General features: G+C 39.0%; 1 protein-coding gene across 23 annotated transcripts in view; it reads right to left on the bottom strand.

Moving 5' to 3' along the window:
* FAR2 (fatty acyl-CoA reductase 2) overlaps positions 1-26642 on the bottom strand; it is a 128855-nt gene that overhangs the window by 31802 nt on the left and 70411 nt on the right. For 11 of the 23 annotated variants that reach the window (XM_067008980.1, XM_067008978.1, XM_067008979.1 and 8 more), the window contains exon 2: positions 20364-20592. In XM_067008980.1, the coding sequence (XP_066865081.1) occupies positions 20364-20552 (189 nt within the window). In that variant the 5' untranslated portion in view covers positions 20553-20592. Of the gene's footprint in view, positions 1-3253; positions 3290-3783; positions 3937-11449; positions 11687-20363; positions 20593-26642 lie in introns of all 23 variants that reach the window. The other 12 variants (XM_067008974.1, XM_059080113.2, XM_067008984.1 and 9 more) reach the window with 2 other exon arrangements.

Below are 26642 nucleotides of genomic sequence, written 5' to 3'. Positions count from 1 at the left end.
TGCCTTTGGTTTTTATGACCTTAAAAGGCAGAGGATATTGTTATACTGTATTGTACTTTCAGACCACCTGTGCAATGTTGAACAGCACCAAGATACACTTACAGCATTACTATTTTAGGAGATAATTACTATTTGGGGAAATAATGTCCCAATCTACATCCTATTTATGGATTTATATTTTCAAATGAGAGGGGATATCTGAGTGAACAGAGTATAATTTAAAGAGAAGTTTAAGTTTTCTGATCTAGTTTGTATTGATTACAATCAGCTGAAATAAATCAATGAATTGGCTGCATTATCTCAAACCACAGTGCTAAATTAGGGTCCCATTTTACTATATTAGCCAGGCTTAATAATATGACTTGCTTTGTCTGGAGTCTCAGCATACAGCTATAGCTTCTAACAAAATAATACTCCTTAAATGTTGGTACATCCTAAATAGAGTGCTAGAGATTATAGCCAACTGCCAGTAACAGGTCAGTGCCTTTCAAAGTGTTATCCCCCAAGTGAACTGCATTGAAATCACTAGTATGCAAGAAGACCCAATGCAGCCATAAATAAATAAATAAATAAATAAATAAAAGAGAAATCACTAGTATGCATCTTAAAAATGTATATTCCTGGACCCCATTCCATAATCACCAAAAAAAGTATATTCCTGGACCCCATTCCCAAATCACCAAGTAAGAAATCACTGGGGCATGCCCAGGAGTTTGCATTTCACATAGTTTCATAGTTGATTTTAACTGAACCCAAGACGAAAACTTCTCTAGTTAGATTGTTAAATAACTGATGAACAATTGTGTATGACTCATTTCCCTTTTTAACTGTCCAGGGCAGTTACAAGACCTCAGTGGTTTTCAAACTGTGCTGGCATAAGAAAAATCTAGGGACCAATCAAAAATGATGTCCTTACTCCACCCTCAGAGATCTTGACTCAGTAGGCTTGATATGTAGCCCAAGAGTTGTATTTCTTAACCATCTCCACAGATAGGTCTGATGGTCCAGGTCCGTAATTAGAGAAACAGTGACTCCAAAAATTCATGTCCATTTTAAAATTCTCATCTTAAATTTCACCCTCTGGCTTGTAAACTCCTTGATTCTCTTATATCTCTTTATGCTTGACAGCACTCAGTTCATTGAAATGACTCAAATTTTGCTTGTTAAATTGAAATTAATTACTGTAAGAATAGTAATAGAACCATAAATGGGAGCTTCATTCCTGAAATTGGTTACCAGCTCTTTTGTATTGGTGGAATAAAAGACAGCAGGTAACTACTGCTAAAAGAAGACACAAAGTGTTCCCTTGGGTCCTCTGTATTAACTGCCAAGGTGGGGGGGGGGCATGGAAAGGCTCAGAGCAGATCCTTTTCTTTTGTAATAATGACAAGACTAAATGATAGATGAAATGATGCAAATGGATCCTCAATAGATACCAGCCCTCCTGAAAATTTTTTGTTTGTTTGTTTTTCTGGATAAGACATTTATTAAAGACAAGAAAAGATACGTGGAATAAAAATGAGTTAAGGGGCTTCCCTGGTGGCACAGTGGTTGAGAGTCTGCCTGCCGATGCAGGGGACGCGGGTTCGTGCCCCGGTCCGGGAGGATCCCACGTGCCGCGGAGCGGCTGGGCCTGTGAGCCGTGGCCGCTGAGCCTGCGCGTCCGGAGCCTGTGCTCCGCAACGGGAGAGGCCACAGCGGTGAGAGGCCCGCGTACCGAAAAAAAAAAAAAAAAAAAGAGTTAAGAAAAAATAAAATTTCAAAAATTTCAGTGAAGGCCCACCAATAAAGAACTTAATATAATTATTTTAGATTCTAAGAGTTTACCATCGTCCTTCTCATATATTATTTAATGGCATAGGACTGAGATGGTAAAGCATTGAATAACTACTTGCTATTTTTGAACACTCAAGACTGCTGCTTTTCCATTTTAGGAAACCATGTTCTTGACAGGAGGAAGACATTTCTGTGGTCACTGAAAGATAACAGCTGGGAGGTGATCTAAGCATTTCAAACTGATAACAAAGCAATACATTTTTCTTGGAAAGTTTAGGAGTGTTCCATTGATTTGACATTATACAGGCAAGTATTTCTCTATCTTTCAATTTATTTTTTAAACATGAGAGACTATTATGGCAATAGTTACTTATAGTTCAGAGGCAAGAGAGAAACTTTAAAAATCCTAAGTAAGAAAATTGACAGAAAGAGAACTTTTTGGATTCAATAAACTCCTTAGGTATGACTTCTGTGGCCAGAGACTAAGACTGCATTTTTATTAGAAGCAGGAATTGGGCAAGGAGTGGAGGGCATGACATTTATATAATGCTTTTGAAACAATGTACAGGCCCTGCACTTGGACTTCTACAGTCAATTTGTTATCCACATGACCTAACTTGGGAGGCATCTAGGAGTCACTACCTCCTGAAGACTATTAAATGTAATCATTCCTTTCTAATCATGTCTTTGATCTTTATTCAGTTTACTGATTCCCTCTCTTCAAATATAATTATATTATTTAGTCACAATAACCCACCAAAATTTGCTTAGTATTTTTATTTTGTGAAAAAAAAAAGTTAGGTCCCTTAAACTAAAGTGCAATCTCTATGGAATATCTGTCATCCCAATGAAAAAGAGAGCCTGTAAGATTTATCATAGAAATTTTAGAGTGCTGAGTAAAAGCAAATCAATGAATTTTGCAAGTTAGCTCTTGAACAAGAAAGACATTAAGAAAGGCTATATATAGTCTAAGTTGAGAAAAATTAAATACAAATAAGTGCATGTAAATTAAGGCAAAAAACCATCATACCTAATGTAAAGATTCACAAACTTCACAAAACATTAGGATTTTGCTAGTTCACTACTAACTTCCGTAAGATATGAAGGAATAACCTAGAAGTTTTTACTGCTTTAGTGAGGACCACTCTATAGGACCATAGGCAGTCTGGTGTAGTACTAGGTTGTCAAATTTTTGCATACAGTAGGGTTGCTTGAGAAGTTGTTTAAAAAGACAAAAAAAAAAAAAAAAAAAAAACCCAAAAACCCAGATGTACTGACCCTAGAGATTCTGACTGAGTTCTGAGTTGAAGCTTGGGCACCTGGAGTTTGTACAAGCTCTATAATGAGTCTGATACACACTGAAGGTGTGAACCATTGGTGTATTAGAAAGATCTCAGGCTCTTTAGAGTCAGAAAGGCCAGGGTTTGAAGCCTAGTTCTACCATTTATTAACTGTGTGACTGGGGTAAGTTACTCACCTCATGGGGCCTCTGTGTCTTCATCTGCATATTTATCTAAAATGTCAAGCAAAGGACTGTCTCATTCTGTGATCTCAGAGAACTAATAATTCAGTACATATTCTGCTGTTCTTTTTTTTCTACTTTTCTTTTTTCCCCCAGTTTTATTGAGAAATAATTGGAATACATTACTGTATAAGTTTAAGAGGTACAGCATGATGGTTTGATTTACATAAATTGTGAAACGATTACCACCATAGGTTCAGCTAACATCCATCTTCTCATATAGACACAATAAAAAGAAAAGAATGAAAAAAAGGAAAAAATGTTCTCCTTGTAATGAGAACCCTTAGGAATTACTCTATTAACAACTTTCCTGTATATCATACATATTCTGCTATTCTTGAAAACAATTTTGCATTTAACAAAATTACAGTTCACTTTACATAAGAATCTATAATAAATGCTAGAGGTGACACAGTTCATCATCTTGTTAAAGCTCTGTTCCCATGCCAAAGGCCTGTTTCACAGAGTTCTTTGAGAATAAGTACCTGGTTAGAGGAAGCAATTTCCTAGGGGCAGCAATGCAATTCAGTGGGGAAAACATGGGCATTGGAGATAAGAGAACTGCATTTACAGTCCGCTTTTTCACTACCTTGGTACTTCCTTGGAGAGGTGACAACTTTCTTGGAGTAATTTCTCGTCTGTGAGGTAGAAATAAGGCATGCCACAGAGCTTTGTGAGGATTAAATAGGGTAATAAAAGTCAGACGCCTAGCATACTGGCTACCACTTAGTATGTTTCTAATAATAGGAAAACTTCCTTTCTGCTTCCACAGAAATAGTCCATTTTCAAAAGCTGCTAATCAGACAGCTATGTGTGTATGTGTGTGTATTTGTGCGTCATCCCAAGGTTTCTGATTATACCATGTGATCCTGATACCTCTGAAAACCGAATATTTTCCAGAGTGTCGACTTAAAAAAAAAAGGCACAAAGTGAGAGTTGTGAGTTAAGTTTTATTTGGGGCAAAATGAGGACTGCAGCCCAGTAGACAGCACCTCAGATAGCTCTGAGAAACTGCTCCAAAGGGGTAGGGGGGAAGGTCAGTATATATGTGATTTTGGTGAAGGGGGAGTACATGCAATCAAGCACATATATATTTTTTAAAATCTTTATTGGAGTATAATTGCTTTACAATGGTGTGTTAGTTTCTGCTTTATAACAAAGTGAATCAGCTATACATATACATATATCCCCATATCTCCTCCCTCTTGCATCTCCCTCCCTCCCACCCTCCCTATCCCACCCCTCTAAGTGGTCACAAAGCACCGAGATGATCTCCCTGTGCTATGCGGCTGCTTCCCACTAGCTATCTATTTTACACTTGGTAGTGTATATATGTCCCTGCCACTCTCTCACTCTGTCCAGGCTTACCCTTCCCCCTCCCCGTATCCTCAAGTCCACCTCTAGTAGGTCTGCATCTTTCTCCCGTCTTGCCCCTAGATTATTCATGACAATTTTTAATTTGTTTTTTAGATTCCATATATATATGTGTGTGTCAGCATACGATATTTGTCTTTCTCTCTCTGACTTAGTTCACTCTGTATGACAAACTCCAGGTCCATCCACCTCACCACAAAAAACTCAATTTCATTTCTTTTTATGGCTGAGTAATATTCCATTGTATATATGTGCCACATCTTCTTTATCCATTCATCTGTCGATGGACACTTAGGTTGCTTCCATGTCCTGGCTATTGTAAATAGAGCTGCAATGAACACTGTGGTACATGACTCTTTCCGAATTATGGTTTTGTCAGGGTATATGCCCAGTAGTGGGATTGCTGGGTCGCATGGTAGTTCCATTTCTACATTTTCAAGGAAACTCCATATCGTTTCCCACAGTGGCTGCATCAATTTACATTCCCACCAACAGTGCAAGACGGAACCCCTTTCTCCACACCCTCTCCAGCATTTACTGTTTGTAGATTTTTTGATGATGGCCATTCTGACAAGTGTGAGATGATATCTCATTGTAGTTTTGATTTGCATTTCTCTAATGATTAATGATGTTGAGCATCCTTTCATGTGTTTCTTGGCAATCTGTATATCTTCTTTGGAAAAATGTCCACCCAGGTCTTCTGTCCATTTTTGGATTGGGGCGTTTGTTCTCCTGATAGTGAGCTGCATGAGCTGCTGGTAAATTTTGGAGATTAATCCCTTGTCAGTTGCTTCATTTGCAAATATTTTCTCCCATTCTGAGGGCTGTCTTTTTGTCTTGTTTATGGATTCCTTTGCTGTGCAGAAGCGTTTAAGTTTCATTAGGTCCCATTTGTTTATTTTTGTTCTTATTGCCATTTCTCTAGGAGGTGGGTCAAAAAGGATCTTGCTGTGATTTATGTCATAGAGTGTTCTGCCTATGTTTTCCTCTAAGAGTTTAATAGTGTCTGGCCTTACATTTAGGTCTTTAATCCATTTTGAGTTTATTTTTGTGTATGTTGTTAGGAAGTGTGCTAATTTCATTCTTTTACATGTAGCTGTCCAGTTTTCCCAGCACCATGTTTTGAAGAGGCTCTCTTTTCTCCACTGTGTTTCCTTCCCTCCTTTATCAAAGATAAGGTGACCATATGTGTGTGGCTTTATCTCTGGGCTTTCTATCCTGTTCCATTGATCTGTATTTCTGTTTTTGTGCCAGTACCATACTGTCATGATTACTGTAGCTTTGTAGTGTAGTCTGAAACCCGGGAGACTGATTCTTCAAGCTCCGTTTTTCTTTCTCAAGATTGCTTTGGCTATTTGGAGTCTTTTATGTTTCCATACAAATTGTGAGATTTCTTTTTGTTCTAGTTCTGTGAAAAATGCCAGTGATAGTTTGATAGGGATTGCACTGAATCTGTAGATTGCTTTGGGTAGTAGAGTCATTTTCAGAATGTTGAGTCTTCCAATCCAAGAACATGGTATATCTCTCCATCTATTTGTACCATCTTTAATTTCTTTCATCAATGTCTTATAATTTTCTGCATACAGATGTTTTGTCTACTTAGGTAAGTTTATTCCTAGATATATTATTCTTTTTGTTGCAATGGTAAATGGGAGTGTTTTCTTAATTTCACCTTCAGATATTTCATCATTAGTGTATAGGAATGCAAGAGATTTCTGTGCATTAATTTTGTATCCTGCTACTTTACCAAATTCATTGATTAGCTCTAGTAGTTTTCTGGTAGCATCTTTAGGATTCTCTATGTATAGTATCATGTCATCTGCAAACAGTGACAGCTTTACTTCCTCTTTTCTGATTTGGATTCATTTTATTTCTTTTTCTTCTCTGATTGCTGTGACTAAAACTTCCAAAACTATGTTGAATAATAGTGGTGAGAGTGGACAACCTTGTCTTTTTCCTGATCTTAGTGGAAATGTTTTCAGTATTTCACCATTGAGGACGATGTTGGCTGTGGGATTTTCATATATGGCCTTTATTATGGTGAGGAAAGTTCCCTCTATGCCTACTTTCTGGAGGGTTTTTATCATAAATGGGTGTTGAATTTTGTCAAAAGCTTTCTCTGCATCTACTGAGATGATCATATGGTTTTTCTCCTTCCGTTTGTTAATACGGTGTATCACATTGATTGATTTGCTTATATTGAAGAATCCTTGCATTCCTGGGATAAACCCCACTTGATCATGGTGTATGATCCTCTTAATGTGTTGTTGGATACTGTTTGCCAGTATTTTGTTGAGGATTTTTGCATCTATGTTCATCAGTGATATTGGCCTGTAGTTTTCTTTCTTTGTGACATCTTTCTCTGGTTTTGGTATCAGGGTGATGGCGGCCTCGTAGAATGAATTTGGGAGTGTTCCTTCCTCTGCTATATTTTGGAAGAATCTGAGAAGGATAGGTATTAGCTCTTCTCTAAATGTTTGATAGAATTCGCATGTGAAGCCATCTGGTCCTGGGCTTTTGTTTGTTGGAAGATTTTTAATCACAGTTTCAATTTCAATGCTTGTGATTGGTCTGTTCATATTTTCTATTTCTTCCTGGTTCAGTCTCAGAAGGTTGTGCATTTCTAAGAATTTGTCCATTTCTTTCAGGTTGTCCATTTTATTGGCATATAGTTGCTTGTAGTAATGTCTCATGATCCTTTGTATTTCTGCAGTGTCAGTTGTTACTTCTCCTTTTTCATTTCTAATTCTATTGATTTGAGTCTTCTCCCTTTTTTTCTTGATGAGTCTGGCTAATGGTTTATCAATTTTGTTTATCTTCTCAAAGAACCAGCTTTTAGTTTTATTGATCTTTGCTATCGTTTCCTTCATTTCTTTTTATTTCTGATCTGATCTTTATGATTTCTTTCCTTCTGCTAACTTTGGGGGTTTTTTGTTCTTCTTTCTCTAATTGCTTTAGGTGTAAGGTTAGGTTGTTTATTTGAGATATTTCTTGTTTCTTAAGGTAGGACTGTATTACTATAAATTTCCTTTTAGAACTGCTTTTGCTGCATCCCATAGGTTTTGAGTGGTCGTGTTTTCATTGTCATTTGTTTCCAGGTATTTTTTGATTTCCTCTTTGATTTCTTCAGTGATCTGTTGTTTATTAAGCAATGTATTGTTTAGCCTCCATGTGTTTCTATTTTCTTCAGATTTTTTTCCTGTAATTGATATCTAGTCTTATAGCATTGTGGTTGGAAAAGACACTTGATATGATTTCAATTTTCTTAAATTTACCAAGGCTTGATTTGTGACCCAAGATATGATCTATCCTGGGGAATGTTCAATGAGCACTTGAGAAGAAAGTGTATTCTGTTGTTTTTGGATGGAATATCCTATAAATATCAATTAAGTTCATCTTGTTTAATGTATCATTTAAAGCTTGTGTGTCCTTATTTATTTTCATTTTGGATGATCTGTCCATTGGTGAAAGTGGGATGTTAAAGTCCCCTACTATGACTGTGTTACTGTCGATTTCCCCTTTTGTGGCTGTCAGTATTTGCCTTATGTATTGAGGTGCTCCTATGTTGGGTGCATAAATATTTACAATTGTTATATCTTCTTCTTGGATTGATCCCTTGATCATTATTTAATGATTTTTTTGTCTCTTGTAATAGTCTGTTTTAAAGTCTATTTTGTCTGATATGAGAATTGCTACTCCAGCTTTCTTTTGATTTCCATTTGCATGGAATATCTTTTTCCATCCCCTCACTTTCAGTCTGTATGTGTCCCTAGGTCTGAAGTGGGTCTCTTGTAGACAGCAAATATACGGGTCTTGTTTTTGTATCCACTCAGGCAGTCTATGTCTTTTGGTTGGAGCATTTAATCCATTTACATTTAAGGTAATTATCGATATATATGCTCCTATTACCATTTTCTTAATGGTTTTGGGTTTGTTATTGTAGGCCTTTTCCTTCTCTTGTGCTCCTGCCTATAGAAGTTCCTTAGCATTTGTTGTAACGCTGGTTTAATGGTGCTGAATTCTCTTAGCTTTTGCTTGTCTGTAAAGGTTTTAATTTCTCTGTCAAATGTGAATTATATCCTTGCTGGGTAGAGTAATTTTGGTTGTAGGTTTTTCCCCTTCATCACTTTAAATATGTCCTGCCACTCCCTTCGAGCTTAGAGAGTTTCAGCTGAAAGATCAGCTGTTAACCTTATGGGGATCCCCTTGTGTGTTATTTGTTGTTTTTCCCTTGCTGCTTTTAATATTTTTTTTCTTTGTATTTAGTTTTTGATAGTTTGATTAATATGTGTCTTGGCATATTTCTCCTTGGATTTATCGTGTATGGAACTCTGTGCTTCCTGGACTTGATTAACTATTTCCTTTCCCATATTAGGGAACTTTTCAACTATAATCTCTTCAAATATTTGCTCAGTCCCTTTGTTTTTTTTCTTCTTCTTCTGGGACCCCTATAATTCGAATGTTGGTGCATTTGTTGTCCCAGAGGTCTCTGAGACTGTCCTCAATTCTTTCCATTCTTTTTTCTTTATTCTGCTGTGCAGTAGTTATTTCCACTATTTTATCTTCCAGGTCACTTATCTGTTCTTCTGCCTCACTTATTCTGCTATTGATCCCTTCTAGAGAATTTTTAATTTCATTTATTGTGTTGTTTATCACTGTTTGTTTGGTCTTTAGTTCTTCTAGGTCCTTGTTAAAAATTTCTTGAATTTTCTCCATTCTATTTCCAAGATTTTGGATCATCTTTACTATCATTATTCTGAATTCTTTTTCAGGTAGACTGCCTATTTCATCTTCAGTTGTTAGGTCTGGTGTGTTTTTATCTTGCTCCTTCACCTGCTGTGTGTTTCTCTGTCTTCTCATTTTGCTTAACTTACTGTGTTTGGGGTCTCCTTTTCGCAGGCTGCAGGTTCATAGTTCCCTTTGCTTTTGGTGTATGCCCCCCATGGCTATGGTTGGTTCAGTGGGTTGTGTAGGCTTCCTGGTGGAGGGGACTAGTGCCTGTGTTTTGGTGGATGAGCCTGGATCTTGTCTTTCTGGTGGGCAGGTCCACGTGTGGTGGTCTGTTTTGGGGTATCTGTGGCCTTATTATTATTTTAGGCAGCCTCTCTGCTAATGGGTGGGATTGTGCTTCTGTCTTGCTAGTTGTTTGGCATAGGGTGTCCAGCACTGGAGCTTGCTGGTCGTTGAGTGGAGCTGGCTCTTGGCATTGAGATGGATATCTTTGGGAGATTTTCGCCGTTTGATAGTATGTGGAGCTGGACCACATAATATTGTTCTTGTGGACATGATATTGGTCACGTGGACCAACGTCCTGAACTTGGCTCTCCCACCTCAGAGGCACAGCCCTGACACCTGGCTGGAGCACCAACAGCCTGTCATCCACACGGCGCACAATAAAAGGGAGAAAAAAAAGAAAGAAGAAGATAAAATAAAATGAAGTTATTAAAATAAAAAATAATTTTAAAAGCTTTTTAAGTAATTTTTAAAAAAGAATAAAGAAGAGAGCAACCAAACCAAAAAACAAATCCACCAATAATAACAAGTGCTAAAAACTATACTAAAAAAAAAAAAAAAGAAAAAAAAAACTGACAGAGAGAACCCTAGGACAAATGGTAAAAGCAAAGCTATACAGACAAAGTCACACACAGAATACACATACACACTCACAAAAAGAGAAAAAGGGAAAAAAATGTATATATCGTTGCTCCCAATGTCCACCTCCTGAATTTGGGATGATTCATTGTCTATTCAGGTATTCCACAGATGCAGGGTACATCAAGTTGATTGTGGAGATTTAATCCGCTGCTCCTGAGGCTGCTGGGAGAGATTTCCCTTTCTCTTCTTTGTTCGCACAACTCCCAGGGTTCAGCTTTGGATTTGGCCACACCTCTGTGTGTAGGTTGCCTGAGGGCGTCTATTCTTCACTCAGACAGGATGGGGTTAAAGGATCAGCTGATTCGGGGGCTCTGGCTTATTCAGGTCATGGGCAGCGAGTGTTATGGAATGTGGGGCAAGCCTGTGGCGGCAGAGGCCGGCGTGATGTTGCACCAGCCTGAGGCATGCCGTGCGTTCTCCCGGGGAAGTTGTCCGTGGATCACGGGACCCTGCAGTGGCGGGCTGCACAGGCTCCCGGGAGGGGAGGTGTGGAGAGTGACCTGTGCTCGCACACAGGCTTCTTGGTGGCGGCAGCAGCAGCCTTAACGTCTCATGCCCATCTCTGGTGTCCGCGCTGACAGCCGCGGCTCGCGCCCATCTCTGGAGCTCCTTTAAGCAGCCCTCTTTATCCCCTCTCCTCGTGCCCCAGGAAGCAAAGAGGAAAGAAAAGGTCTCTTGCCTCTTCGGGAGCTCCAGACTTCTCCCGGACTCCCTCCCGGCTAGCCATGGCGCACTCGACCCCTTCAGGCTGTGTTCACGCCGCCAACCCCAGTCCTCTCCCTGCGATCCAACCTCCGAAGCCCGAGCCTCAGCTCCCAGCCCCGCCCACCCAGGCGGGTGAGCAGACAAGCCTCTCGGGCTGGTGAGTGCTGGTCGGCACCGATCCTCTGTGCGGGAATCTCTCCGCTTTGCCCTGCACACTCTGTTACTGCGCTCTCCTCCGCGGCTCCGGAGCATCCCCCTCCGCCACCCGCAGTCTCCGCCCGCGAAGGGGCTTCTAGTATGTGGAAACCTTTCCTCCTTCACGGCTCCCTCCCACTGGTGCAGGTCCCGTCCCTATTCTTTTGTCTCTGTTTTTCCTTTTTTCTTTTGCCCTACCCAGGTATGTGGGGAGTTTCTTGCCTTTCGGGAGGTCTGAGGTCTTCTGCCAGCGTTCAGTAGGTGTTCTGTAGGGGTTGTTCCACATGTAGATGTATTTCTGCTGTATTTGTGGGGGAAGGTGATCTCTGTGTCTTACTCTTCCACCATCTTGAAGCTCCCCTTCAAGCACATATTTTTTGTAGAAGGTTTCTGCTGGTCTCGTGAAGGTTACGCCAGTCATGAGGAACAGATGTCACCATGAAGAATTTTAGTGTTTTTCTAGATATGAGGAGATACAAGAATTGGGCTCATAAAATCGACTCCTGAAAATATCTAACTATCTGAAGACCTGTTGTGCCAGTTTTTCCCAGAGCACAGAGATCCTCAATTCAGCTCTCCACCCTGAACACCTTTCAGGGAGGTGTTGAAAATCAGCAGCTGCAGCAGCACATGAGTTAATCCTTGTAGAGGTAGCTGGCAAGTGCCAGTGGCGAGTGCCAATTAGTTGACAAGAGTCATGTTGAATCCTGTGGTTTGGTGACTTTTTTGAGTGAAATCAGTACAGGCAATGTGAATTGTTTAAGAAAAAGACTTGATGTGATTGGAAGAAATTTAAAAAGAAGGAAAGAAGTTGGACATGTGAAATCATGCCAGTGATTGAATTAACTAGTGAATGGTATTGTAAAAGAAAACAAGAGATTGAGAAATAAATTGTTTCTGTTTCTGGGACCTTAAAGAATATCCCCAGGACAAAATCAATTTTAAAAGTTTTTTTTTTTTTTTTTTTTTTTTCTTAAAAGGAAGGAAATGGCCCACAGGGGAGAGGCTTAACATGCTTCAACTAATCTGAGTTGAGTATCTGTCAAACTGAGAATGTTATACTCTTTCAAAAGTGTGTGTGTTTGTTAATCATGGGAAATTTTAATTCCTGGCAATATTCCCTCAAGTTGTCTCAAGTTTATAAAAGCCTCTTGCTTTCTGTGGGACCATTAGTTTCTTAGGAAAAATAAAAAGGAGTAATGGAACAAAACTGACTTTGGGAATTTAAAATACAAACTTCTGGTTCTAATTGCCTTTGCCTTATATGGAGATTTAACAGAATCATTAATATCAATCAGAAATTCATCTTCTTTTGGAAGTTGTGGACAAGCAGCTTTTACACAGGGTAGCCTGAACCAAACATGAAAATGCTCTTCTTCTTTATAAAACAGTCTATGAAAATTAACAACGAACTTTTACATAAAATGTAAGTAACTTTTCTGTTGGGTGCTTCTTTTTTTTTTTTCGTGGTACGCGGGCCTCTCACTGTTGTGGCCTCTCCTGTTGCAGAGCACAGGATCCGGACACGCAGGCTCAGCGGCCATGGCTCACGGGCCCAGCCGCTCCGCGGCATGTGGGATCTTCTCGGACCAGGGCACGAACCCGTGTCCCCTCCATCAGCAGGCGGACTCTCAACCACTGTGCCACCAGGGAAGCCCTGTTGGGTGTTTCTAAATACTCCAGTGATGGCAGAGTGTTGGCCTTTTCTTTGCAGATGTTATTTGGTTGGAAGTTAATTTGTTTAAACACATTATTTTTCCTCTTAGGGATCTAATGTCTTCTAAAAACTACCGAACAGTGATAGTGTTGCAAAATGATTCAATAAACTATTTCATAAAATGTTGCTATTGTCTATTGTCTTAAATCTAATCAGTTCTATGAACTGAGGGCCCTGTGTGTGACCCTGCATGATTCATTACCCAAAACTCTCCAGGGTATTTCAAAGTTGATTTATCTCAGGAACAGCTGAGAGCTTATTGAGTAATTCACATTTTTCCAGAGAAGTTGACTTAAAATATCCAGTGCAACCTGCCAAGCTCTGCCTTTGTTTATAAATCTGCTTCCTGGTGACATCATACAGGATGGTCCCTCCCTGGAAGCCTTGAATTTTGCCTGGTCTTCTCAGATGCTGCATTCTAAACCCAGCACAATCTCATTGTAACCCTTTCCTTACCTGATTACTCTAACTTAAGAGGAAATGCCCAACCATTTCTGGTATTCTCTCAATGAAATTTTTTTTTTTTTTTTTTTAGAGTCTGACCTCACTCTTAATTAACTACCTCACTCTTAATATAAATTCAACGACTTGTGGTTTTCAGGTATGGATATAGTCTTCTTGATGTTTTCTTAAAAGAGTTATTCAGAGTAGATTATGACCAACTTAAGAACCTAAATGGATATAAATGGGGCATGACCGCTGTAAAAAGGGGCACATCTTTAAAGCACTGAAGAACCTCAAAATGCTGTCAACACTTTGAGCTTCATAACTGAATGATTTATTTGCAACTAATTATCTCTTGTCGTGGGGAAAAATCAGGTCTTTAAGCAAAGCCACATTCTAGATAGCAAAATAAATATCAATTTCGCCACTGAAAATTGTTCCTGCTACCTGGAAAACTAGTCGGTTCATACTTAAATGAGCACATTTTTCATAATAAGTGACCAAGCAGTCAGCTTGGGATTCCTGGGGACCCACAAGTGGGTCTGCGGTTAGCATGTTCACATGTCAACATGGGAAATTTGACTTATTCTCCTTAGAAACTTCTCAGATTTTGTGAAAGGAATTAGGAGAGTTTTCTTAAAAACGATTTTATAGACTTAGAATCATATTTCTTTTTTTTTTCTTTGAGTCTTACTTTTATTTTTTATTTCATTTTTTTTAACATCTTTATTGGGGTATAATTGCTTTACAATGTTGCATTAGTTTCTGCTGTATAACACAGTATATCAGCTATATGTATACATATATCCCCATATCTCCTCCCTCTTGAGTCTCCCTCCCACCCTCCCTATCCCACCCCTCTAGGTCATCACAAAGCACCAAGCTGATCTCCCTGTGCCATGCAGCAGCTTCCCACTAGCTATCCATTTTACATTTGGTAGTATATATATGTCAATGATACTCTCTCACTTCGGTCAAACTATTTAATTCTGATAAAGTTGCAAAACTAAAAGTAAGCTGAACTTATATCTGATGACATAATTTTGGAAACTTGTGATTGCTTTGCTGTCTTATTTATTTACTATCTTAAAAAATGGGCTTTTTCTCCCACTATAAAAATAAAACATCTTGGGCTTCCCTGGTGGCGCAGTGGTTGAGAATCCGCCTGCTGATGCAGGAGACACGGGTTCGTGCCCTGGTCCGGGAAGGTCCCACATGCCGCGGAGCAGCTGAGCCCGTGAGCCATGGCCGCTGCGCCTGCGCGTCCGGAGCCTGTGCTCCGCAACGGGAGAGGCCACAACAGTGAGAGGCCCGCATACCGGAAAAAAAAAAAAAAAAAAAAAAAACATCTTCATTGTAATTACCTTTAGAAAATTCTTTTGGAAAAACATTATTGTTCTGGTTTTCCACTACAAAAAACAGTGGGTTTTTTCCCTCACGATAAAAGTAAACATGCTCAGTAAACATATTTGCACATTATTTATGTGTCTCTGGTTGTTTTCTTAGAGTGCCACCTTAATTATCTTTGTGAGAAAGTCCTCAAGGATCTGCCATTAATTCAGATACCTTTCCCTCAATTGATATGTTCCTTTAAGTGGTCTGAAAATACTTAAGGATCTTAGTCATATGTGAGGAAACTGATCCTCTGTTCTGATTCTTGAGTCCCAATTCTATGTGGCCAAAGGATTAAAAATAACCTTCTTTCCAAAGTATTTCCTACTTAATTGTCTCTCTCTGAAGGCACGGAAACAGGAAGTGAGAGGTAGTTGCTGTCCGTACTGTGAAAGGAAAGGAATGAAGCTGATGAATGAATTTTGATAGATATCAATAGAACGGATGTTCTCTTGACCATATTTCCTGGGGACACAGTGGGAGTCAAAGGCAAACTGGTAACATTTTTATTCATTATGTTTTAAAGAAAGTTTCCAAGCCTCGCATACCTGATACCATTAATCTACCTTCAAGCACACTGTATTACTTAAGGTGGACTGGAATTCATGCATTGTTTTGTGTGACAGGAGGCAAGTACTGAGTAAAAGTAATACCAGGCCCTTCTTAGGAATAAGGCATGGAGGCATTTAAATCACTCTGTCATGTCAAAATAAAGTTCATTGGCAGAATCTAGACTGGATCTTGATTCATATAAGATATTTAATAAGTATTTGTAGAATCAGAGGCCTTCCAGAAGAAACTCTAACCCAGACAGGAAAGCTCTTCTGAGTAAGAATCTAGGGTGAGAGTGGTCATACAACAGAAGTAAAGACTGGCTTAAAGAACTGGAGTACATTAAACTTGTTCATTGAACAAATTTGGTTGATTACCTACAGAGTGTCAAGCACTGTGTCAGATGTGGAAGACACAGTGGGAACACACAAGAGAAATAAAGAAAAGGCCCTAGTTTAAAAAAATTAAAGGGAAAAAACTGGGATAATAAATGTGTTATTGGTTTCGGCAAATCAAATACTTTTGAGCAAATGGTGTATTATTTGACAAACCTGAGACCCTTCTCACTGAATCTGAAATTAGGAAAGCATAAAAGCAGACAGAATTACTAGGAAACCAAAGATGTCTGGGTATATTCCTTTAAGTATAACCCTGTGTTGGAAAGTTGGTTGTGGGGACCCACATGTTTGGAATAACCGACCTGCAACGTTTCCCTCCAAATTCTAACCGAATCGAGGAAAACTAGACTTCATATGGAATAGTTTCACTTTTTAAAGGATACGTTGCAAAAATATTAAACTATATCATTCTCTTTTTATGAAGAAGCCCAGGCCCTGTCTTTCTATCTGACCACATAAGTCAAAATTTATGGAAGTATAATTAATGCCTTTGCTGCAAAAACCAGAAATAGAGACTAAAGAAGAAATGTCCATATTTCAATGTCTTGAGCATTTTGGTGCTATAGTAATTGTTCCCTTTTAAAATACTCATTTAGACATATCTTCAATAGTGTTACTGTAACAGCAAAGTCTCTTTGAGGCAAAGGAAAGATTTTTAATGACAAAAGAAAAATACTGTTTATTCTGAGGTTGAATTTAGGAGCCCATGTGAAGGAAGGCTTAGCAAAGGGGAAGATAGGTGAGACTGACTGCTCATAGGAAGCTAACTTTGTATGCTGCATTTGATTCTATTAGGGCTTTTTTTTTTTTTTTTTTTTAAACATCTTTGTTGGAGTATAATTGCTTTACAATGGTGTGTTAGTTTCTGCTTTATAACAAAGTGAATCAGCTATACATATACATATATCCCCATATCCCCTCCCTCTTGTGTCTACCTCCCACCCTCTCTATCCGACCCCTCTAGGTGGTCACAAATCACTGAGCTGATCTCCCTGTGCTATGCGGCTGCTTCCCACTAGCTATTGGTTTTACATTTGGTAGTGTATATATGTCCATGCCACTCTCTCACTTGGTCCTAGCTTACCCTTCCCCCTCCCTGTGTCCTCAAGTCCATTCTCTACATCCATGTCTTTATTCCTGTCCTGCCCCTAGGTTCTTCAGAACCATTTTTATTTATTTATTTTTAGATTCCATATATATGTTAGCATATGGTATTTGTTTTTCTCTTTCTGACTTACTTCACTCTGTATGACAGACTCTAGGTCCATCCACCTCACTACAAATAACTCAATTTTGTTTCTTCTTATGGCTGAGTAATATTCCATTGTATATATGTGCCACATCTTCTTTATCCATTCATCTGTCGATGGAGACTTAGGTTGCTTCCATGTCCTGGCTATTGTAAACAGAGCCGCAGTGAACATTGTGGTACATGACTCTTTTTGAATTATGGTTTTCTCAGGGTATATGGCCAGTAGTGGGATTGCTGGGTCATATGGTAGTTCTATTTTTAGTTTTTTGAGGAACCTCCGTACTGTTCTCCATAGTGGCTGTATCAATTTACATTCCCACCAGCAGTGCAAGAGGGTTCTCTTTTCTCCACACCCTCTCCAGCATTTATTGTTTCTAGATTTTTTGATGATGGCCATTCTGACTGGTGTGAGGTGATACCTTATTGTAGTTTTGATTTGCATTTCTCTAATGATTAGTGATGTTGAGCATCCTTTCATGTGTTTGTTATATCTTCTTTGGAGCAATGTCTATTTAGGTCTTCTGCCCATTGAGCTGCCTGAGCTGCTGGTAAATTTTGGAGATTAATCCTTTGTCAGTTGCTTTATTTGCAAATATTTTCTCCCATTCTGAGGGTTGTCTTTTCGTCTTGTTTATGGTATCCTTTGCTGTGCAAAAGCTTTTAAGTTTCATTAGGTCCCATCTGTTTACTTTTATTTTTATTTCCATTTCCCTAGGAGGTGGGTCAAAAAGGATCTTGCTGTGATTTATGTCATAGAGTGTTCTGCCTCTGTTTTCCTCTAAGAGTTTTATAGTGTCTGGCCTTACATTTAGGTCTCTAATCCATTTTGAGTTTATTTTTGTGTATGGTGTTAGGGAGTGTTCTAATTTCATTCTTTTACATGTAGCTGCCCAGTTTTCCCAGCAGGAGAAGAATTTTTAAAACTACAACTGGAGGACAGCTGCTGACTAGAAATGCAAAGTCCTGAGCATCCAGGAATTTAGCAAATGGCTGCTGACTGCAGTTTTCTTGGTTTTAAGATACCACCGAGCTCCAGTTCAGTTATCTCTGCATTGGAGATGACAAATTTATGGGTATGTTTTGGATTAGTTAAAATACAAAGCTGATTATTTTATAGTTTACATTAACAAAACTCAGAGAAATTTTATTTTTCCTTTTTAATGCATATGTCAGCTTGGGTCTCCCTATAAACTTAATTAAATTATGATTGATTATTCCTTAACTTAAGATTCTCTGTAAGATTATTGAGAATTTCCAGGTGGCCAGTGATTGGCTTAGATCTGAAATTTCTGAACAAATCAGTACATGGCATACCTCAGGCCACAGAGGTTGGTTCAGAAGTTGATATATAACCTAACCCAGGCTGATGAGATGTAAGGAAAATTTTGCAGAGGGTATCCAGAAAAGAAGTTTCATCGATCTTGGAAGAGAGCTTCAGGGGGAGCCAGCTCTCCTCATCCAACGATTGCCATAAATGTATGTGAGCAGGATATTATTATCCCATTTTACAGATAAGGAAACTGAGGCTCAGTAGAGTACGTATCTTGCCCACTGTCCCACGGCTAATAATTAGCAGTGCTGAGATTCAAACCCAGGTCAGTCTACCTCTGAAGCCCATGCTCTTAAGCACCATCTGATAGCAACAGATAGTTCCCGGGTGATATTGATGCTGCTGGTTGGAAGACCACAGTTTAAGGACCACTGTTTATAAGAGTCAACAGCTGACCGTTGTAAATAGGCCAATAGTGGAAACAGGTAAAGATTTGCAAGCCAGTTTCACAAATAAGTTATTTATAGTATAATCAAGATTTCCATACCAAAAGAATTGTTGCTGTGTTATCAAATACAATGCATTGAATATAACTATAGGTGAAAATTATGCTGACCACAGGACTCTGGCAAAATATTTATCTAGAAATTCATAAGCTGGCTACAAAGCTAAAGAGGCATGTCTCCTGCATGATGACAACAGTCCATTAGGGATGTATAACTGAGCAAACTGTACGAAGAAGGATCTGAGAGTTTCTTCTCAATTTTGGTTTTATGTCACATCAACCTTTTTTTCTCATTCTTGAGAACCATTAGTTACAATGCAGGCAGTGTAGGGTATAGGCAAGTGCGCTTGCCTTAGAGCCAGACTGGGGGGTGGGTGTCTGAAGTCTGACTCTCTCATTTACTAACTGGGTGACCTTTGGAAAGTTAATACTTCTGGTCTCATTTATCCATCTGTACAATTTGGATATTAATTCTTACTTCACAGGGTTGTTGAAAAATCAACGAGGTAAGGCTCATTTGAATAGTGTCTGCCACGTAACTAAGTACCCAGTAAGTGCCAGCTATTATTATTTGTCCCACTGCTGAGTTAAGCTATGAGATACACGAGAGGCTTTTGTGATTCTCCTGATGATGGTTTATACCAAAATCTCATGCTGGTGCCAGAAGATAAAATGTAATCATCAAGCTTATGGGGTGTCTATAATGTGCTGTGCTATCAGATACACAACTCCACTAGATGTTAGCATGCCTAAACACTGGAAAGGAGACTTTGTAAAAAAAATTTCTTATTTAAATCTTCCTTTTGCCAGCCCTAAGTGACCTTGTACTTTCCAAAGGGGTCTATGAACAAGACACGTACATTTAAATTAATTCCCATGGCAATCCTAGGAGCTCATTGTTGTTATTATTCTAAACATTGCAAGCTGGAGGGTAAGAGGTATAAAGTGACAAAAAACTGATAGTGTGTTTGAGATGAAAGCCTTCAAATTTATAAATCAAGACATGAGATGACATTCATATTTTGGGGGGAGGGGCGTGAGAGAGTTTGATACCCAAATGCTCATTCACACAGGTTTCATTTTCCCTTAGAAGAACTTACAGGATAATAGAAATATAATGGGATAATAGAAATATCAAGTTATCATAGATAGAGTATACAACTTGTGGCTTTTACACAACTGAAAGTATTACTGCATGGCTACTTAGTAATCATATCTGTTTCTAATATGATATGATGTAATAGGTAACAGACTACCCAAAAATTTGGAGGAAAGCTACCTTAAATTTAAATGAAAATTAGGGAAGAGTTTGGATGACCTCGTGATAGATTTCAAGCCTGGCGAGTCCACTCTGCGAGCTTTAGCACTTTGATTCTTACTCGGTAATTTGCAGAATATAGATTACCCGCTCACCTGTTCTGGACAGGGTCTAAGCACTCTTTCCCCTCTTATGGGAAAACACCACAGATTTCCATGAGCTGCTGCTTGCTGTTTTGTCTCCTTTCCTCTACCTGCCCAGATATCCTGGCCCCCACCTGCGGTTTGGGGCTATAAGGGAACACTGTAGTGAGTCAGCACGCCCTAAGGCTCTTCCCATAACGCATACCTTACTATTCAGGATCTGGAAAATCCTCTGCTGCAGGGTCTGGCCAGCCTTGGGCCTCACAAGGATGTAAATGACTCTCAGGTCTGGGCTGGTGCGAAATAGCTTCTCCATCAACACTTTGCCCAAGAAGCCTGTGGCCCCAGTAATGAGAATGGACTTGCCACCATAGAAATCTGCAATCATGGACATGGCTCTTCCCTTTGTCTTTTATAGCTTCGGAAAGAGCTTCCTGCAAAGAAAGAAAAATAACAAAAGATTACATTCGGAGAAGTGCTAAAATGCAGTCATTTAAAATGTTGCTGGTATTTCCAGGAGTTTTGAATACAGGAAAACGTCAGACAGAGCGATAGCATCATCATGGTTTATTGGCAACACAATTCATTTCAATCAATGTTTACTGAGATTACTCTCCATGCTAGACGTTATGCCAGGAACTGTGGACAAGAAATGAGTAAGACATGGTTCCTGCTCTCAAGGAATTGCCTGTAGTCTGATGGAGGAGATAGATACCTAGAGACCGAGAAATATAATATGGTAATGCTAAAACCAAAGAAAGCACAGAGGAAGGGTGCATAGCAGCATCTGGAAATTTCAGGAAGGCCCCTATAGGTGGTGACACCTGCGGTCAAACTTGAAAAGAGATAAGGGCTGGGGTAAGGGCATTCCGGGCCGAAGAAAGAACAAAAGCAAAGGTCCAACGTGTGGTGTGGGATGCTGTACGGGGGAATAATACAAAGAATTCAGTGTTGTAAGAATGTGAATGATAAGGTTGAGAATAGCCCCAAACCTGTGAAACCAAAGATTAGAACAGGATCAAATTTTAAACATTATGATGTAATTAGTATTTCACTTGCAGTTTTATTCGGAGAAAATCATTTCCAAGAGCAAATCTGGTAGTGGGAAGCCAGATGCAGCGCTTGGATGCTGTGACTTCCAAGAAAAAAAAAACACCCCATGCAACATGAAGTGTTTTGTCTTTAAGCCTGGCCTCCAGATTGTTGATTGGAAGCCGCGGAGCTTTGAAGAAGGCAAGGCCATAGTGTGGGAGCAGACTTCCCTTTCTGTCACTGACTTTGCTGCCTGCAGCAAGGCTTGGGCTGTCTGTGTGGATGGGATTTGGGTGGATCTTGCAGAACACAACTCCAGGGACCAGCCCTGACATCAGAGCTTGAAAGAAGAACAACAACAACAAAAAAACAAGTGAAAAAGCCAACACCCTGCCTTTTTCACTCCAGTCAAGTCAACTCCAGTGACTCCTTAACAAAAAATGATTTTTCAAAGTCCTGATGTATAAATTCATTATAATTTATAGTTTAAAATTATAGTCATAATTTATACTTTGAGTATCTTGAGGCTACGTTCTTGGGCAGAACTCTTTGTCTTTGGAGGATTCATTCATTCGTGGATTTACTCAAAAAATAATTCTGTGCACTTGCCATGCCAGATTCTGTGCCAAGTTCTAAAGGTAAACGGTTGAATAAGGCAAACAGATCCTCGCTGTCACTCTAGCAGAGGAGGCCAGTGATACACACAGAAGTAAATACATAACCAAGTTAATTACAACTGTTACAAATGTAAATAAAACAGGGATCAATGACACGAATCACAATTATCAGTGCTATACTCTAGGAAGTACTATGGGTTTCAAATGTTAGCTATTTTCATTGGTTGTTTAAATCCCTTTTATTAAGGGTTGATGTGAGAAACATTATTTTGGAGAACACATTTGGACCTTGTGCAAAAGAGCAATGAAAGATGTTTTTTGTCATGTTACATAATGTTACTCACATTACAATCTATCTAATGATTTTCTCAAGAATTTAGCACTTGGGAAAAGTATTGATTATTTTTGCTTTGCCTGCCTTGAAGCTCAGAAAAGTAGTGTCACCAAGTTTGGAAGGCAGTAAAGTATCCTAGTTTAGCACTCAGATTCTAAGCAAGACTGAAATCAAATACCAGTTCTACCACTTACTAACTCTGTAATCTCAGGCAAATTATTAATCTTTCAATGCTGTAGTTTGTTCATCAGTAAAATGGGGATAACTAAAGTATCCACTTAATAATGCTGTGGTAAGCATTATGTGAGTGAATACATGTAAAACCCTTAAAAATATAACTTACCTATAGTATTGGCTTATTCATATGGTCACTGGTTCCACATTTTTCGTCTTAATGGTTTCTGGCTTTTTCTTTTGACAGTTATTATTTTTTAAATAAATTTGTTTATTTTTGGCTGTGTTGGGTATTTGTTGCTGCACGCAGGCTTTATTTTAAATGTCCTGTCTTATGCATTTTATATACCCTCTTTTGGAAATATGAGGAGATGATTTATAACTGTCATCAAGTCAAATAAAGTGTTTTCCCCAAATGCAACTCTACTCGATGGTAAATCTTTCCAACGTCTTTATATATAAAAATGTTTACGCACCATATACTCCTCTAATAGAATATTAGGCATAAATGACCATGGTTAGCAAGAAAATACAGATGGGAAACTGAGTTTGGATAGGGTGACTTCCCAACTTCATTGGTTCTGAAGATGTCAGATGCTTGTTTTGTAATAACATATGCTTTCCTGGAGTTATATTTTCTAGAACTGCAAAGATACTCTTCAGATTTTTGGGCCCCAGACAATTTTGCAACGTGTGATGAAAAATTTTAGAGAGCAGGTTACATATCTCTAATGAGCCAATTTCTTGTGGGACAAAGGAAGGCTTAACGTGTCCCCAAAGAATGGAATGTGCCTGCTCTGTCCGAGTCCAAGTATTTCTCAAACACAACAGAAACCAGCACAGTACAATGAGTGCTCTGAGAGGAAAGCAAAACATACGCCAGTATCTCCTGGCATTCACTACCCACTGTCGAAAGCAGGTGGCAGGGGGTTGTGGCCAGGACTCTAATTAAGGCAAGTGATTCTGAAAAATGTCAAAGAGAAGTCCTTATCCTCAGATCAAAACTTCATCAGAGATGTGCCTTCAAACTCTTGCTTCTACTCTCAAGACATGGCTCGGTTCCTGGACCCAGAAACTCCCATACGAAATTTGGGCCCCGGAAAACCCATTTCATATGTAATAGATTTGCAAGGTCCAGGAATGGTTCACCCTTAATATAATTCATTAAAACTATTAAATTGTTTCAAAAATTAAAATAATTTTACACTCAGTAATGGAGGATATGCAACTCTAGAAGGAAGAATAGGTTTAGAACAGCTGGCTGGATCACGGCTTACGTTTCATACAGTCTCAGATTACTCATGCAGAGAGCAAAGCCCAGTTACCTATCCCTCATGCTCATAATATGGTCTGTGAGAAGCCTGAACTACTTTGACAATCTCTGAACCATCCTGTACAATGCAGGGTCTCTGAGGCTTGAAGGAAAAAAAGATGGGACCCCTGAGAGTCAGCCAATGTTTTTTTTGTTTTTTGTTTTTTTTGCGGTACGCGGGCCTCTCACTGCTGTGGCCTCTCCCATTGCAGAGCACAGGCTCCGGACGCTCAGGCTCAGCGGCCATGGCTCACGGGCCCACCTGTTCCGCGGCATGTGGGATCGTCCCGGACCGGGGCACGAACCGGTGTCCCCTGCAACGGCAGGCGGACCCTCAATCACTGCGCCACCAGGGAAGCCCAGACTGCCTTTTATTTCAAATGTTCACACGGGAAGGAAAGGAAGGATTTTTTATTTCATACTTTTTTTTGGGAAAAGCAGCTCAGAATACATCAAAGGAAACATTGTCAGGTTGCAATGCAGTCTGCAAAAAAAACACCTCAGCATGTGAAATTAAAAAAAAAAATAAAACAAAAAACAAATATAGAGATTGAGCTGGAGAGATGAGAGGAAAGGGAGACCAGACTTTTTAGACATTTTTTTTTTTCCTGAAGAAAAGGAAGGGAAATTGAGTAGAAATACACACAAAGGTAGAAACCACAATTTGCAGACTACTTGGGTAAAATAAATTTAAAATTTACAGAAATTCCTCCTTCATTTTCTTGAGAAGGTATTTTTAGATTTCTGTCAAATATAAAGAAAAAGTCACAGTAATACTAAAGGACAAAAAAAAGAGAGGTGGAGAAGAGCATTTTAGCACATATTTACATAGATACACACATATCCATATTATACATGCATACACACAGATACACCCATATATGTAGCATATACTTAACTTTTCTTTAGTACAAATTCAGAATGACATTTTTAAAAATGTCCTTTAAAAATACAATAAAATTCCTAGCACTAAAAAAAATGTGTAACTTTCCTCTGTTAATAATTGCACAGTTTAATTATCCTTTTCAGTTATATCACCTCCTCCCCTCCTCCCACCAAAAATAGTATTTGGAATTGGTGCTGGCCCAGATATTATTGGAAACATTTTTAACAGATACAGTCTCTTCTCAGTAAAAGCTTACAAAGAAAAAAAGATAATACTAATAAAATGTAAAGTGATGATATTGTACATAGAGATTTGTAATTCAAAGCTAGGAGGAAGGCAGAAATCCTATTATACAGATCATTTCTTTTTTTGTTCAGGAAAGTATGGGCATGTTTAGTCATGTTTAGTCAGGAGAACCATCACATCTCACCCCCTCCACATGACAGGAAGTATATACACACACACACACGTATATATATATATATGTATATATACACACACACATATAAAGGGAGAGAGAGTATTCCAGAGAGAAAGGAGAGGACCTGACTGCAATGGTGGGAGCTCTCTGAGGAAGAAGGAATGCAAACAAAAATCTGTGCTGTGGATAATGAGGCAGTGAAATAAGTATAATGAAGTAAAATTTTTTAAAAATTCCCATGTTGTGCTGTAATCTCTCTGTGTTACCCCATGCCTTAAGGAAGTGTCCGCTATCTATGTTAGTGGTACTCTTGGTAAAGGGAGCCATGTCTGCCATCAGAAGTGGTATGGAAAGAGCAGTCACAACAGGTGATGAGCAAATAAGCAGAGGAAGGAAGAATCCAGCGGGAACAGGAATTCAGAATGAGAGGTAATCAGGAGAATATATATAAGCCTGCTAGGCATACTTGGAAATCTCTCAAAACGCATGGGATGGGAGGCTAACTTATGTTATTTGCATATTAAGGAAAGGTTGATTCCAGCTAGACACTTGGGATAAAAATATGAAATTTTACTTTGTATAAGCAGTGGTAAAGTGAATTTTAGGAGGTGTCCTGGCTGGAAGCTGGAGTCAGGAATATGAACATTTGTCTTCTTGATAGAGGAGGGGCAATTTTGGATGTTCTTGGAATGATGGAATAGTTGATGGCTAGAAAATTGAGGCAGGAGATATCTCAAATATAGGATAAAAGGAATATTGGAGGTAAGATCGAGACAACTAGCTAGTCATTGTTTGACAAGAACTAATATAGTGAGGCAATAATTCCTAAATAACCTTTTGGTTGAAAGCTACAAAAAGCTATCTGTCCCTCTTTCATAGCAATAATCAATGAAATAGTCAAACTATAATGTGAGACTATTCTGTGTCATTAAAAAACAAGTCAATGGGGGTATATAATAATGATCTATTCAGAAGTGTTTTTCAAAACCTGAACTTGTAAGTATAAAAGATTTGTCAAATTTTACATCATGAGTATATATTGTTGAAGGATAATACTTCTCTGCCTTTGCTCTTTGAAAAGTTATGCTATCTTTGGTTTGGATGGCTTTCGTGGACGTTTTCATCTTGGCCTTCCAGCACCTCTTTCTCCCTTCTACTTTTCAAAACCTCCTTTTGGGGCAGCGCCTCTTTCTCTACTGTGGATAGTCTTTGTGGGACCATCCTTCAATGACTTCATGTCCTTCAAGACTCTCTGCCTCACTTAGCCAAGGGGCAGGATTTTAAACTTTGAGTAACGGTACACAACGTTAAGAAAATATGGAGTTGATTCACCTAGTGATGACATGTTGACTACATAATCTAGTCAACATTTGTCCTCTTGATACAGAAAGCAAGTTTTTGATAGCTTTTAGGAAATGGAAAAGGGCTTCTTGCCCTTTCCAAGGCTGGCGTTTCAGCCATTCCTTTGATTGTGTGGCTACCTCATTTACTTTCAATAAATTCTCTCTTCATTTACATTGCTATGGAAGGCAGAACCCCAAAATGACCCCCAGTGACCCATACCCTTTACATCCCCTCCCCTTGAAAATGGGCAGGTCTTGTAATTTGCTTCTAACCAATAAAATGTGGCAACGGTAATGGCTTACACTCCCATGATTATGTTACCTTATATAACAAAGGTGTAATGAACGTCCTTAATTAAGTGAAA

Source organism: Kogia breviceps, chromosome 12 (genome assembly GCF_026419965.1).
Source record: "Kogia breviceps isolate mKogBre1 chromosome 12, mKogBre1 haplotype 1, whole genome shotgun sequence".
Classification (NCBI taxonomy): domain Eukaryota; kingdom Metazoa; phylum Chordata; class Mammalia; order Artiodactyla; family Physeteridae; genus Kogia; species Kogia breviceps.
This window is presented reverse-complemented; position numbering and strand designations above follow the sequence as displayed.